We start from the raw sequence: 15,412 nt of genomic DNA on the forward strand, positions 1-15,412 counted from the left end.
GTAGTGGGAGAGTGCCGGTCGGTCGAATTGTGAATACGCGGTGCCGCTCTCGGTTCTCGGCACACTCGGCACTTCAGTTCAGTCGCATCGAGCTACTCGTGGAAAGCGTGTCGCGTAGTGCATGCATGCATGCTTGCGTGCGGTTAAACGTGCGTACATGTGTGTGCTTATTATTGTGGTGTACCCAGAGTGGTCGCGTGTGTATGTGTGCGGGCCGTAACACGTTGTTGCGCGATCTCGACAGTGGATGTCGTGATTACTATAGCCATCGTCTCGTCTGTCCGTCCATCGCGCGATCACACCAAATGCACGTCTCGCGCGTCTCGAGATCTCGCAGTAACACCCGTGATTGTTGCCGTGCCGTTTGATAGCGCGCGGCCGATTCGAAGAACCAAGAGGAAAGGGGAAGCCACCGCGTCTCGTTCCGCGGTTGATGACTCTTCGAACGATCACATCGTACCAAATACGCGACGACGACGACGACGACGACCACGAACGAGGAGGAGAAATTGAATTGTCTCGTTGCTCGTGCTTCGTCTCCTTTCCTCTCTTCTTTTCACGCTCTTAAGCACGATTTACGGAACTTACCACCAGCCCTTGTACGCCACTGTGTTTCCGCTCAGTTTCTCTTTCTTTCGCTTTCTTCCCTCTTTTTCACCGATTTGTTCTGCCGATTTGGCCATTTTGCCAAAATGAAAATAATTCAGAGGCATCGTCGTATGATTCTTGCACCTGTGTCGATCGTGATATTATTATGCGGTTGCACCGATCTCGTGTCATCTCGATCACGGTATGTCGGTGAAATGTCAAAAAACGATACCGACTTCGCGTCTACCGATTGTGAGCGTGTAAAGCCCTTCTTCGAGAGCAAGAATATCACACTCATGATTATGAAGGAACCTGCAACGGAGAATAGTGCGAAAAGTAAGTGATCGGTTTCAATATTGTTTAAATAGTTCTTATAATAACTAGTCTTTCATGATAATTTCCATACGTTAAAATCTCTCTTTACGATTTGATAATTTTATCGCGCCAAAATCTTATCAAAGCTGAAATATTGAATCCAATCGAATCGAATCGATCTGAGTCGAGTCGTACGATACATGAACTATATTCGTTTTAAATTAGTTAACCTTGTTGCACCGATGAATCACATTAGTTCCTATTGACTAGGAATTTCGGAAATGGACGAAACATGGAGTGGCAGGTGTTTCGCCATTCGTTGAAGGAAATGAACTGTAAGACTTGATTATAGTCGGTTGACTCTAATTACGAAGTTTTATTTAGTAGTTCTCGAGAAGTCATTATATTAAACGGCACTTAACGTTGTTACATCAAATACCACTCGAGTACTTCTTGTAAAAACCTGTTTCAATTGTCGTGAGAGCAATAAATCTTACATCATAAATATTTTTTATCCTAAGTTTTTTACCGACATATGCCTGATAACGTCCGTTCATAAAGAAGATTTTGGCGCGACTATTTACAGCTTTCTTAAAAGTCACGTTGATATTTAGGTTATTTAAGAAACTTCTGTTTTCTTTGTTTAAATACAAAGAAGTTCCATATTATATTTTTTAATATTATAAAATTTACTATAAATGCCAGTTTATTTTTAAATTTAACGAAATATTCGGTTATTGATGACCGATTTAATAAACGCATAAAATTTTTCAAAATATAGCGGTTAAAAGTTTCATTAAATGGCATTTTTTCTGTCAAATTATTTCATAACTGTTGTATATTTTTTTTTTAGAAGTGTTTCGACTTTTTGATAATTTTTGAATTATTTCTTTTAATATGTTAACGTAAAATATATATTTTCTCTGCTGTGTTAAATTTTTTATTTATCATACTATTTTGTAATGAACGGTATAAACTAAAATTTATCAATTAGAAGTCTAGAGAATAAAATGGATAACGTGATAATTTCCAGTTATACTCTTTTTATTTTATCTAACCTCTTCGCTGTGTGAAAAGTAGCTGAGAGAGAAGGAAAAAGAATTCTTTTTTGATTCATCAGTATTCATAATTTCAGTTATATTGGTATTTGGAACCAATCTGAAAATGTATAGATATAGTTAGTATACAATATGAATAATCATCTTAAGTGCATAATAAGTGTTAAAGATGACTACTGAATATCGAAATTTATTGATATAATGGATAATAGTGTATAAGATAACAATAGATAAGTTTGAATACTTTGTGATTTCTATGAAGTACTTACATATTTACTTATACTAAATATCTTGTAACACCTATATACATATATATTCAAATATATTTTAAACCTGATGAATACAACCATAACATTTAGGTTATTACGCCAGTTTTTCAAATGTTTTGTATGACACACATAAGATATTTATGAAAGATTTCTATAGGTGTCCGAATCCTTTCGTGAGCTACCGTATCTTAATTATAAAAGCATATTCGATTCCGACGAACTTGGAAAATTTAGGTGCTAGTAACCTCCGGCCATAATCGACGCAAAGCCCGCAATCGCACGTACCATATTCAAGGTAAACCAAACCGATACCGCAGTATGCGGTGAGTGGTTAAGGATCTCGTTTATTCATCTAGATTCTCCCGAATAATCTTGAGCAGACCGGAAGTGGACTGTTAATTGTTAACACAAGGTAAATTGGTGTTAGCTGAGGTACGGACTATATTTGGAGAAAATTGTGTACCGGTGTTACGAGTAGATCGCGAAGTCGTGTACGATATTACCTAGGGAAAGGATTGCGTGCCGATTTCCGATACGTTGTGTTACGTTGTTCGATCGGAGGGCTGAATGAACGAATTACTCTCTCTGGACTATCGTATCCTAACCCACTTTACACGACTGTAGCCACTCGTCGAATCGAGGCCGAAGGGTCGCTGATGTAGCTTCCGGTTTTATGCACTTCCCTGCATCAAGTGCCGTACATCACACCTACCGGAGAAAATGGAGAGAGATAATCGTCCACGCGTAGAGTAGCCGATTCGAGTGCTATGATGCTAATGTTCTTAATTTAAATCGATAAATCGCTTACGAAATCACTTTGCCGCGTTTTCGGTGGTTAATTTAATTACAACGATGCATATGTTGCACGTGGAGATTAAGATATTTGGAAACTGTATAGTTTTCTTGCATCTGGCCTCTTTTATGTACTTATCGGACTGCTATAGAAAATATTTAAATGTTCTGATGTGTAAACCTTGTTATACGAATTTATTAATATTTGAAATTCCATAAACATCGTAATAAGACATGACTATCATGCTTATATTAATAAACTAATGAAATTAAAACTGATCTGTGTTTAAAACTAACCTAAACCAGAGTGAAATAAATCTGAACTTTAACTAACCTAAATTGAAATCAGTTTGAAAATGCACATATAAATTACAAAATATTTAATGCAAGTATATATATATTTCGTAGAGATTACAAAAGTTTTTAATTATCCATTATATTAATAAGTCTTGGTATTCACTGATATTATCTTTAACACTTATTATACATTATATTGAAGATAGTTATTTATGGTGTAACTAATTTTTCAAATATATATATCTACAGTAAATATCTCGTATCCTCTATACGTTTTCAGGTTACTTTCAAAACATATGGTCCACGTTTAAATTTAACAGTCAGTGTAAATTCATCAGTTATAATAGTTAAATATGAAACATAACAGAGACCGTTATTAAAAAACTATTATATAAATTTTAAAAAGTATAAATAGGATTATACTTGAATTTCTTTTTTATATTTTCCCATTCTCTAAACAAGCACAAGCAGTAAAAAGGGAAATTAATTGGAAAGGGTTATAATGATATGCTTTGCAGTGAATATCAAAGTAGTTGGTATTCAGAAAATTATACACTCAACCACAGCCAACTTTATGATGAAAATAGAAATGATTAGGTATAGAAATTATTTAAAAACCTCGGATACTGATTTTTATTTGACTTTAAAGATTTTAGTAAGGATGTACGCAATATGATGTACGCAAATAACACGAGATGAAACTTTGATAATTCGAGTTAATGGAAAGAGTTTCTGCCTTTAAAATTTATCATTTTTTTTAGATAATCAAACGATTACATTTCAATATAATTAATTGTACATAAATATGAAATATTTCGAACTTTTCTATATATATTTATAATTTTTCAACGATTTTTAGTCTGTTAATTGCCTTGATTCCTAGCCCGAAATTTCTACAGTTTTCAAATATGCCTAAATAAATTAATGTGATTCAATTTTATATGGATCGGTTTTATATATCCAATAACTGGGATAAAATATGTTTTTGATAGAAACGAAGCGATGCTTCAGTAAATAAGATATTCCTAAATAAATAATTTATTCTATTCAAGATATTGATCAGATAATAACTACGACTCAACTCATTTTCGCTTGTTCACAGATTAAAATTGTCCTGCATTAACCCTTTCGACCCTGTTGGGACGCATATGTACGTTCCAGTGAATTTTTGCAATCCTCTGTGGAACAATATGTGCCACATATGTGCGTTATTTCATTCTTCATTACTTAATCTGACTACTATATATTACTATATGTGATTGGTAATCATGAGAACAAGCAACGTAGTAACGTGCTGGATAATTTTTATTTTGGTAGAATATGTGGTTGCAGAGTCGTAATGATTGAAATCTTATTTTTATTATACACGTAATTGAACAAATCTCTGAAATTTATTGTCGCAATCTTTCAATGTATAGTATAATGTAACTGTTTTCGTTAAAAAAGTTTTTAAATTGTTATCTTTTTATCTATATTATTGAACATAGAAGTGTCTATACTGGGCACATATATCCCATTAGATATTTTCATTCTTATTCCTGAATACTGTCGACATTGTCATTTCTGTTTAGTCTTATTTTAATCGGGCATATCACAAGCGCGTTGATATAAGTTTCAAAAAGAAAGAACGTAAAAAGTAAAAGTAAAAGAATCTCATCAGCATTGTCTTACACTGACATCCGATCCCGGATCAAGTTACGTTATTGTCCGTCGAGCATTGGTGCATTGATGACTCTTAAGGTTCTGATCTGTACCCATTCGTAGCTACGAATAATTCAATTTCTTTCCAACAGTCGATTTTCACAAGGAAATATAATAAAATCCAAATAGAAAACAATCGGTCGAAAGGGTTAAATATCTTGACATTTTTTTATTTATTTTTAATCTTGAGTTATCAAGTCTCTTTTATGTCATATTTATTATAATTCACGTTATCTTATATAGTATGAAAAATCTGTGAAAATTTTCTGTTTCAACCAAAATTTTTTTTATTAAAACCATTAGAAGCATACAACTAACGCATTTTTCGCAATTTTTGATCGATAAGTTTTATTCTATTTTCCGATTTTTCTTTATTTTTGAATGGCAATCAGCGAAATTATTTTTATACAATTTAAAAATCAGAATTGTTTAAGTCAAGAATTAAATATATCATATCAATGTTAATATTATTATCACACATCTACGCACGCAGCATATGGAAGTAACGTGACTACTGCATACTTATTTTTTTCAACAAATTAAAGCTTGCAAAACATTAAATGCTAATGAATAACAGCGTCACGTTCATTAACTGTGTAGGTTGATCTGTTAATTATTTTGAATTACATCAAATGTACCTATCGATCCGAACTTACAATTTATATCATAATTAATACGAATTATTTCAATGTACATATATCGGTTACATGATAAACTATGTGTTATCATTATTATATATTATTATATATTAAATCCTGTTGCGTGTCTTCGACTAATTTATGGCCAATTGCATTCTTTCATGCGGGTCGCAGGGTTATTAATTATTGTTTATTATGTTTATATTACAATATTGATTGATGAAAAAAATTAAATATATTATACTCGACAAATAAGAGTTTTGTTAGAGGTAAATATTGCAAATGTCAGGTATTTCAATTCTCGAAAATGTCAATCCTTTTTCTCACAGTTAATTACGTTATAGTTTCATTATGTATGAAGACATATTTTCATAAAGTCAAAAAATATATTAAACTTTCGTCTCGCATGTTAACAAATACAAAATATCGTTTTGTGAAACATAGTAGCACATTGATTTACATCAAATGTTCTGATTTTCAATCTGCCAATTAGAGAATTTGAAAACCGAATACTTAAAAACATATACATATATAATTGGAATATTTTGCGTTTAACACATAAGTAGATGTATCGTAAAAAGAGAAACTGGGTAAAGGCGTAAGGCATTTGCCGTGAGAACGAAACCGTTTCATAGCCTCGTGATGAGCCGCACCACACCCCGACAAGGACAAGGACAACGACAACGACAACGCATCGTAAACCATTCGAGAGACATTCTCACTGTCGGTCCCTTTTATTCCCTTTTTTCCTTCTTTTCTATCTCTATTCGTGGTGTCTCCGCCATTTCGAACGATTCAAGATGGAACTCGTCGCACAGGTACAAGGATTCTTGACCTCGCGACATTAACAGGATACAGGATTGATATATACTGTACATATACCAGCGTGTCCTGTAGCAGTGGTAAACCTGGGACAGGATTGGCCACTTCTTATTTGATGTAAATGTAATAAGTAAAAAGGACAAGTAAAGTAACAAATAAATATTTTTTATATAAATATTTTAGTAACAAATAAATAAATATTTTTCAGAATGAAGTTGATTGTAACTAAATTTCAAAATCTTATTTGAGAAGTAAATTATTTCCAGCTAATTTACTTGTCGAATATTTGATCATTTCACATAATGATAAAAGATAAAGGATAAGAAAAATTGTTCTTTTCGTGTAGAAAAAATGTGTATATATATCTATTGGTACTAAATGCACTCAAACGTAACTCTAACATTTAATTTGATTAAGCAGTGCGAAAAAAGTTAAGAAGTATGAAAAGAAGTGTATGTACATATCTGGACGTGGGCGTAGACTTACACGTTAGAATTTTGGAGGAAACTTATCTGGCATAGAAGTTACGTGATCAAGAAAAAAATTATTTGTTATTCGTTATTTTCTGTTATTACTTGAAGTAATCAAATATTTGGTAATTTCAAATAAATTTATTTATTCTTTATTTATTATTTTCATTGAAAATAAAATGTTTTTTTTTTTTTTTAAATAGTTTATTTAGCCAATATTTGATTTTTTGTACATTTTTGAGATTCACAATAAACAATGAATTTGAGTATAGTGTGTTTAGGCAAAAGTACCGATACGCGTCGGTACGACGTAGCCATGGTCTAATATGTGTCGTGGATTTTCGGTTTTTGCGTTTATTTTTTTGTTTTTTGGGTTTAAGTCGCATTGGTGCGTGATTTTTGTGTATTCTTGTGTGTGTTGTATTTTGTCCTGAAACTTGGCCGCAAAACAGGACTCCTCGGTGTATTACTTTTATGCGTTGTGGGATTTTGGGGGGGGGATGAGAGGGAAGGGGGGGTGTTAAATTATATTATTTACAATGATTACAGTATTTACATATTTACAGTACTTACATCTAGGTTACACGGTGGTAGGAATGGTTTTTTGTCGAATTGGTAGTTTTCACTTATATTTTCTTATGGGTTTGGAATCCACCAATATTTTTTTGTGTTTTTTCTGTGTTTGTCTTTAGTGTCTTTTTGGGGGAGACTTTTTGCTTGACATAATGATTTTGCTAGTAGGTATTTTATATGCTTGCGTTTATTCTATTGGATAAATAGAGAATACACTGAAACGGACCATTCGTGAGTAAACTTTCTTACTCTAAAAATTGTCAAAAATATTTCTTTCGTCTTGTTGAATATACCTACAATTCTGCTTATCGTACTAATGAAATTTTTCTTCGTATGAGATAAACTTTTTTTTATTATGAAGTATATCTAATGCAATAAATAAATAAACAGTAAATGTAAAATAAAAACATAGCTTACAGCAAGATCAAAATATATAAAAAGATCCAAGGATCACATATGTAAAATCTATATGTATTCTCGAAAACAAAGTTCGAAAACGAATTACTCTTATCCTGGTTATGCCAGCAATTATGATTACGATACACCTTGCATAGTCAATATCGTGTGAAACTGGTACTTATAACAGGTTAGCATCGAATCGGTATTAATTGGACATGTTCCTCTTTTTTGGTAAATCGTTTGATTAAGATCCGCTTAAACTAGTTACACCTATGCTATTTTCTTCACTGGACGCAACATTAGGTCTAACATTATGTGTAATAAATTAAAAGGTAATTTTCAAATAATTAAAGATTGTCGATTAAGAGGTGGCGGCTAACATGTATGGTTAGGTCGTGAAACATGTTTTGAAGAATACTTTTACGAGCTGCTAGTAACGTTTTTATAAATATTAAAAATTCTTTAGATTTTTTACGAAGGGAAATATTTGAACAGAATGTTTACGTGGAATGTGTTCGTATCGATGAATAGAAATTTTTATTACGTTTTTTTCGAGCTCGCGGTTTTTATGCTTTTGCAGGCGATACGATTTAGTAATGAAAAGGACTGCTCGTTAGGGAAACGATTACGAACATTTGAGTATTAATAAAAACGAGTAGCAAACGCAGGTATTAAAAGTTTTACTTTCAGGTGTGTTAATCTTCTTGTTAGTTTTTCTTTCATATGCATTTATCAGTGCGTACAACAGGATTTATGGCAAATGAAGTTTTAGACTACTGAAATTCAGTATCATGTTTGTTAGTACCTAGAAGAAAAAATGTTTAGAAGTACAATAATATTCACGATATTGCGGTTTATTTTAATTTTCAGCCGAACAAAACCGTTTGATTAACGTTGATTCGCTGAAACTGACAAGATAACTGCGTTAAAACGCATTGAAATTAATTGCAGGAATTATTCAACCCAGTCTCGGATAGTGTTTATTTTATTTTCATGTGTTTTCGTATGCAAGGTCTGTTCTTTGTAAACAATGAACAAGATATATGTATGTGTATATGTGATATATATATGTATGCTGAGACTTGGATAATTCGCGTTAATCGAAAGATTATTTAAAATAACTTTTGTAATAAGATCGAGTATTTTTCTTTACAAACCGTTTACGCTATTACGTATGCATAGATAGTCCTCAACGCTTTTCTTGTAAATGGTAGAATCCGTAAAACAGGTAGAGAAGAAGAGCTAGTTTGGCTATTTTTTAAATTTACCATGATTTTTGCACAATGACGAGCATAAGGATAACGTTGACAACTTCGAAAGACCCGAAATAAACATATAAACTACCTTGCACTCGCAACGTTTACTTTTTATCCTCTGCCATCTGAACATTATGGCTAGACCGCAGATATTTATGCAAATTCATATATCCATGAAGGCGAATAAAGCAATGGAATTTAAGCAGAGGTTGGTTTCGTCGTTTAATATTATAATGAATATTATTCTTTCCGTATTTTGTATATTTTTACATATTATGTAGATTCTGTAGAGTTTTGCATCTTTAAATTTACCAAAAATGCAGAAGAATCCACGGTCTAGTTATGGCTTGATCGTATTGCGAGAAATGTCCTGTATACGATATAACGTGTCGTGTGGTTTCAGTCGTGTAATTGTAACGATGAAATAAAGCAAGCATGTTATCGGAATTGTTGCGAAAACTGAACGAAAGTCGATCGATAAATCGATAGTCTTGCGGGAAAATATAATTTGTCGTCTTGTTCGTCCGTTTATCCCTAGTCGGGTTATTTTTAGGTAAGCAAACACTGAGCCCTCCTGTCCGTCCGAAGAATCGGAACGTCTTCGTTTCCTCTTCGATACCGTGTTAGAGCGTTCCATAAAATCGGCGTGGAATCGTAAAGTTCCCTGTCACGAGAGACACTACTCCGGTGTCCTTCCCTTTTTTCTTTTTTTTTTTCATCGCTGCTTCGGTCCTTTTGTATTCGCTACTAGGAATACCTTGGCCGATCTAGGTAGCGCCACACAGAATAGCCAGGTATTCAGAAAAAATCTTCTCCTGTTTTTCCGTTACGATTTTTCATGATTCATCGTCCGCCTTCTATTGTTTGACTCTTCTGACGGGTTATACCTTCCGAACACACGCACACCAATTTATCGTTTTCAGTTTGCGCGCGAATGATTCGTCAGCAGGGATGAATAATGGGCTGGCTGCATCGTTTTCAATGCTTTTCGTGTTTCTTCCAAATGTTTGAATCTATTTCTCATCGTTACAGTGTATGTCCATAGGATGTAATTTAATCTGTGAGTAATGTTTTTAAATCTGATTGCGAGAGATACAGCGACTTTCAAAATTGTTGCAACATCCTTTCAAACTGAATAATTTTCTTAATATTGCACCAAATCGCTTGGACTTTTTCGTCAAGTTAGAAGGATTAGTTCGCTAGATGACGTATAAAGAGAAGTTTGAATAAATTGAAATTGGTCGGGATGAAAAAAGTAAAAATCGCATTTCTCAATTTATTTATCTTGGATTGTAACGAAAATTTAAACAACACGTTTTGAACATTTGTATTAGATATATAGGCGTTGAAAATTTTGTTGAAATCGGTTGATGCGGAAACAAGCGACAGGTGTTGACAGATGTAGATTTTGGGCAGAAAATCGTGAAAACTGTGATTCTCGTCATTTTTAATCGTTTGCAGCTCATGGCAACGTTAATCAATTTCAATAAAATGTTCAGCATATATATAACCGATATAAATGTTCAAAATGTGTTGTTTAAGTTTTTGTTACAAGCCCAGGTAAAAAGGTTGAAAAATGCGATCAATAGCAATTTTATCAAAAATTTTTTCTACGCCATCTAATGAATTAACCCTCCTAATTTCTCAGAAAAACGCAAGTCGTTTTGATCAATCTTAAAAAAGTTGTTCAATTTCAAAGGATGTTGCAACAGTTTTGGAAGACATCGTCAAGTATGCGGCATTTGTTTAATTTTAATTTAATTTAATAACAAAATTACGAATAAATCGAACTACAGTTGGTTTTATTCTTTGTAATCGTCGCAATTACTTGTAGTAGAATATTCTGATGCAATTAAATTGGTTTTGCGAAGACGATGTGCAATAATAAAATAAATTTGTAACTATCAAATCTTATATGTACAATTATTTTGTTACTTGAAAAATTCCTTATTTTTAGATTTCTTGTTTTACGAATTGGGAATTAGATCGAAAAAGAACTTTTACTTTGATGGAAAGATTTCAGATGTTAATACAAGTAGCAATATTTAAAAAGTAGATATATGTAGGAGTATGTACATATAATGAATAGTTAAATACAAAGGATGGTCAATTTTACTCTATAAATGCTTCAAATTTAATCTAAAATTATCTTCTGAATGTTCGTTATTCGAAAAATGTTTCAAATGAGACCTGTTCTGTTTCGAGGAAGATGTAATTTAATGTAATTACTTGGTTTGTAGGTAGATGCAGAAAGGGCATATGAATGTTAAATTTATTTTTTAAATGGTATCACATATTTTTTAGTTATTTTATTTTTAACGCAATTAAAAAATATAACGATGCAATTAGTTAATCTACGGTATTGCTCTACAAAAAAGGAATTTATTTATATAGAGAAAATATTTAATTTTGAAGATGTTTTAATTTTAATGTTGCAAATTTTATTGTATGAAAGGAAGACTCAAAGCAATATTCTTCTGTTTCATTCGTTTCAAGTTTTTAATCCAGCTGCGGAAGATTTTTTTAAATATGTAATTAAGAGTGTTTAGGTAGATGTATAAAATTCTATACCACTATTTATGATATTTATGATGAAATTAAAATTAAATTATGTGTAGTATTTCATTTAAAAATGAAAACAAGATTTTAGAATCTTTTATTATTTATCCTCATAGTTTAAGATTCGTTATATAGTTTTGAACATTGTTACAAAAGTATCTTAATTGTTCTATATAAATGTTCTACTTAATCAGAAATAATTTACGCAATTGATAAGGTATTATCTTATACAATGTTGCTAACAAAATTATTTAAAAAAGTATTTATTAATATTCAGAACCGTCATTTTCAAACAATTGTAGTTTTCGAGTTCGATAATACTTTATAAATAAATACTTCACTATTGTTCTTTTATAATGGAATTTTAGATCGATATCTATTAAACGAAGATGGTTCACGTTAAAGATAATTACTCGAAGTATAATGGGATCTGCATTCTTTCATTAATTTGAATTTTTTTAATGTAATGCTAATTACATGCTAAAATTGCATACTGGATGTAATGTACCCTTTTAGCATGAATTTTTATCAATTGTATAATTAAAGCTATAATGAACACACGTTTCTTTTCATTATTTCCTCTTTCATATAACTGTAATATACATATATTTACTTGTAGTGGGATAGCAAATTAAAGAGTAACGCTGATATTGTATTAAATGTCTAGCTCGAAAATTGTATTTTACTAATTATGATTTCTTAGCTATATTTTATAATCGTAATTATTTAATATTCTATGAAACCATATTGTGCGTAGTAATGTAGAAGTCCCAAATAAATAACTATAACATAACAAATACAATAAATGAATAAATTGATGTTAAATTTCACAAATAACCATATATATGAAATATAAAAAATAAAAAATTGCATAATAGTAGAAGCAAGATATGCGATTTAACGTACTGTACAAGATTGGTGCTTTTTATATTCGGCCGAGTCTTTATTATTATTTATTTGGACAATAAGTATCTAGAGAATAGCGAAGACGCTGAAATGATTTTAAGCTACGCAGTGTTTCAAGGTTGGACTAATATCGCTGGCAAAAGTAATTTGCAGCGTACATTTAGGTCTTTTAAATTTCACAAATGGTGTGCTCGGTCGCCTTCTGGTATTTTGGCGGTTGTTGCACTGTGACCGTTTAAGTGGTCCTAAATGAAATTAAATTGACAGAATCGTCTGATGCTCATCCTTGTGAGTGTTGTAACAAAATGTGTATGCATGTTATATTGCTACGTTACGTCGCAGAATTTTGATTCGTTAAGTGTTCTTAAAAGTGACTAGAAAAAATATTTACACATATGCTTACTTTCCAATGAAGCGTTTTCTTATCGGGTTCTGCATTTCACTTTTCTTACACGAAGATACTACTAAATGATACGAAATTTAATAATGTATTATTGGACCTAATTGTTTAGTACGTGAATTGATGAAATTTTTGGCATTTTTAATTTTCTTTCGATCTTATCAAAGATGTCAATTTTAAGACGTTATAAAAAATTTTCTTATACGATATACGTTATATCGAGAACACGATAAGAGACAATTAGCATTTTGGTTTGTTGGTTGAAAGCATTTTCTGTTTAATACATTTCACTTTCGTTATTTCCTTAAAATGGTTTTAATATAGTCGAAGATATAGAAATAATGTTTAAAGAAATTTTTAGAGAATATTAAACTAAACTTAAACTTTAAATTTTGCATCGTTGTATTTCTGTTATAATTTATTCCTTTTTATGGAATCTAATTATAAGACAGTTTATAAGATCATTTTTAATTTTCTTTCAATCTTATCAAAGATGTCAATTTTAGGACGTTATAAAAAATTTTCTTATACGATATACTTTATATCGAGAACACGATAAGGGACAATTAGCAAAAGTGTAATTTATTTTATATACATAATAAATTAAATTTGCTGTCATTCTCGAATTACTAACAATTGAGCAATAGCTCATTTTTTTAACTCCGTGAGTGTACAGTAATTATGAAAGCTAATTTGGTTTTATAGTTCCTGTTACGCGGTATTTTGTCCAATTAGGTTACACATAAAATGATTATTATACATTTCTTCAAATTTTTTTACTTCAAAATTCTTTCCCATTTGGTGTGTATCTGATCACAAGTTTTATAAATCAAATATGTTATCTGAATATTTTCAGATTTATTTATATTTAGCTTCTAATTATAAAATTAGGTTTTAGCCTAATTCCAAATCATTCATTTAGACTGATAAAGTGTAATGTTTATTTTTATAAGATTGCAACTTTGCTTTAAGATTATAAAATATTCTTATACATTATACAAAAGGAAAGAGATAATTTCCTTTTTTAATTATCAACGTATTCAATTTTGCCTTAATACTCTATATTGATCGTTATTTTTTGTTAAAAAATAGCAATAAATCATCACTTTATCAAATCATAATTATGATAGTACTATTCTCTTTAAAAAGAAACATTAATGATTGATGTACTTACTATCAGTTATAAGATTACCTTCGACCAATTATAAAATGTTATATTCTAAGATACGACAGTAGAAGATAGATATTCGTGTTTCTATTTACGATGTATTTTCAAATCATGATACAGATACATTGTACATTTTTCTCGATTAATATTCTTAGAATCTTTCGTTTTGTTCCAAAATCACCAAGCATCTGAAACGCTAAATCTCTGGAAATCCTACTTTTCATACTTACATTATTTCTAATTTGTGTATGTTTAAAAAAATGTCCCGTTCATTTTTCGTTTCGATGTTTAATAAGAACGTAAAAATTTATTTATAAACGATATTGAAGCTAAAACCATAGAACATTCGTGGATTAAAGTATTATACATTGACTTGCTAATAAAACTGTTTCGTCACATTCCTCGTCCTTTTCTTCTACTTCTCAACTGACCACAAACAAGTGATAATCTCAATAAGTACAAGGACATTCGAGTATTAATTTAAACATTGATTGGATATTTCAAACGATAAATAAAGAATGCATTTCTCTGTTGTAAACAATAAAAAATTCTGAAAGTATTTCAAACGTCAAACAATTTTTATAAACGTATTGTTTTAAATTTGATACACGTTCCTAAGGCTATTTTATTTTATGTAGCTGTAAACGTTTCTCTTGATATTTCGCTTCGTTTTAAGGCACATCACGTGATCGTGTAAAAACTTTCGCGCAATGACCATGAGGGATGGAATTATATGCACGGACGCTGGCGCATGTTGGGTAAAATGGGGCGCACGTATGTAGGTTTGCAGTAAGGACGAACAATTGGTGGCGGGTGGGATGATGTGAAAAGTAGAATGAGGCCAGAAGGACCTATTTGAACGAGCCAGGATCTCTTGAGGATCCCGTTAGCCTCGTTCTATTTGTCCGTTCATGACCCTTGCGACATAGATGCAAGTCTATCGTATTTTATCGAGCAATCGTCGTCGTACTGTAATTGCAAGGAGACGCCACGGGATGCAAGACGTCCACTTCGCGTTTTCGTGTCACGGTAAATTGGGCTGTAGAAAGAACCGTCGAACGATTATTGAAATCGTTTTTCACCTTTGCTCGATCGATTAACGTTGAAACGTTCAACGACCAATCCTGTCTACTACGTGCTCCATAAAGCAGCGAACTCTATTTACCTCGATGACGCGTCGTTTGTTAAGCTTTAATGGTGC

At 31.6% G+C, this 15,412-nt stretch overlaps 1 protein-coding gene across 1 annotated transcript in view; it reads left to right on the top strand.

Moving 5' to 3' along the window:
- The first annotated feature begins 23 nt into the window (after nt 1-23).
- LOC132904912 (division abnormally delayed protein) overlaps nt 24-15,412 on the top strand; it is a 250,681-nt gene continuing 235,292 nt past the window's right edge. The window contains exon 1 of the mRNA XM_060955747.1: nt 24-924. Coding sequence (XP_060811730.1) covers nt 693-924 — 232 coding nt within the window. The 5' untranslated portion in view covers nt 24-692. The remainder of the gene's footprint in view (nt 925-15,412) is intronic.

The sequence above is a fragment of the Bombus pascuorum genome, chromosome 3, assembly GCF_905332965.1.
Source record: "Bombus pascuorum chromosome 3, iyBomPasc1.1, whole genome shotgun sequence".
In the NCBI taxonomy this organism is placed as follows: Eukaryota; Metazoa; Arthropoda; class Insecta; order Hymenoptera; family Apidae; genus Bombus; species Bombus pascuorum.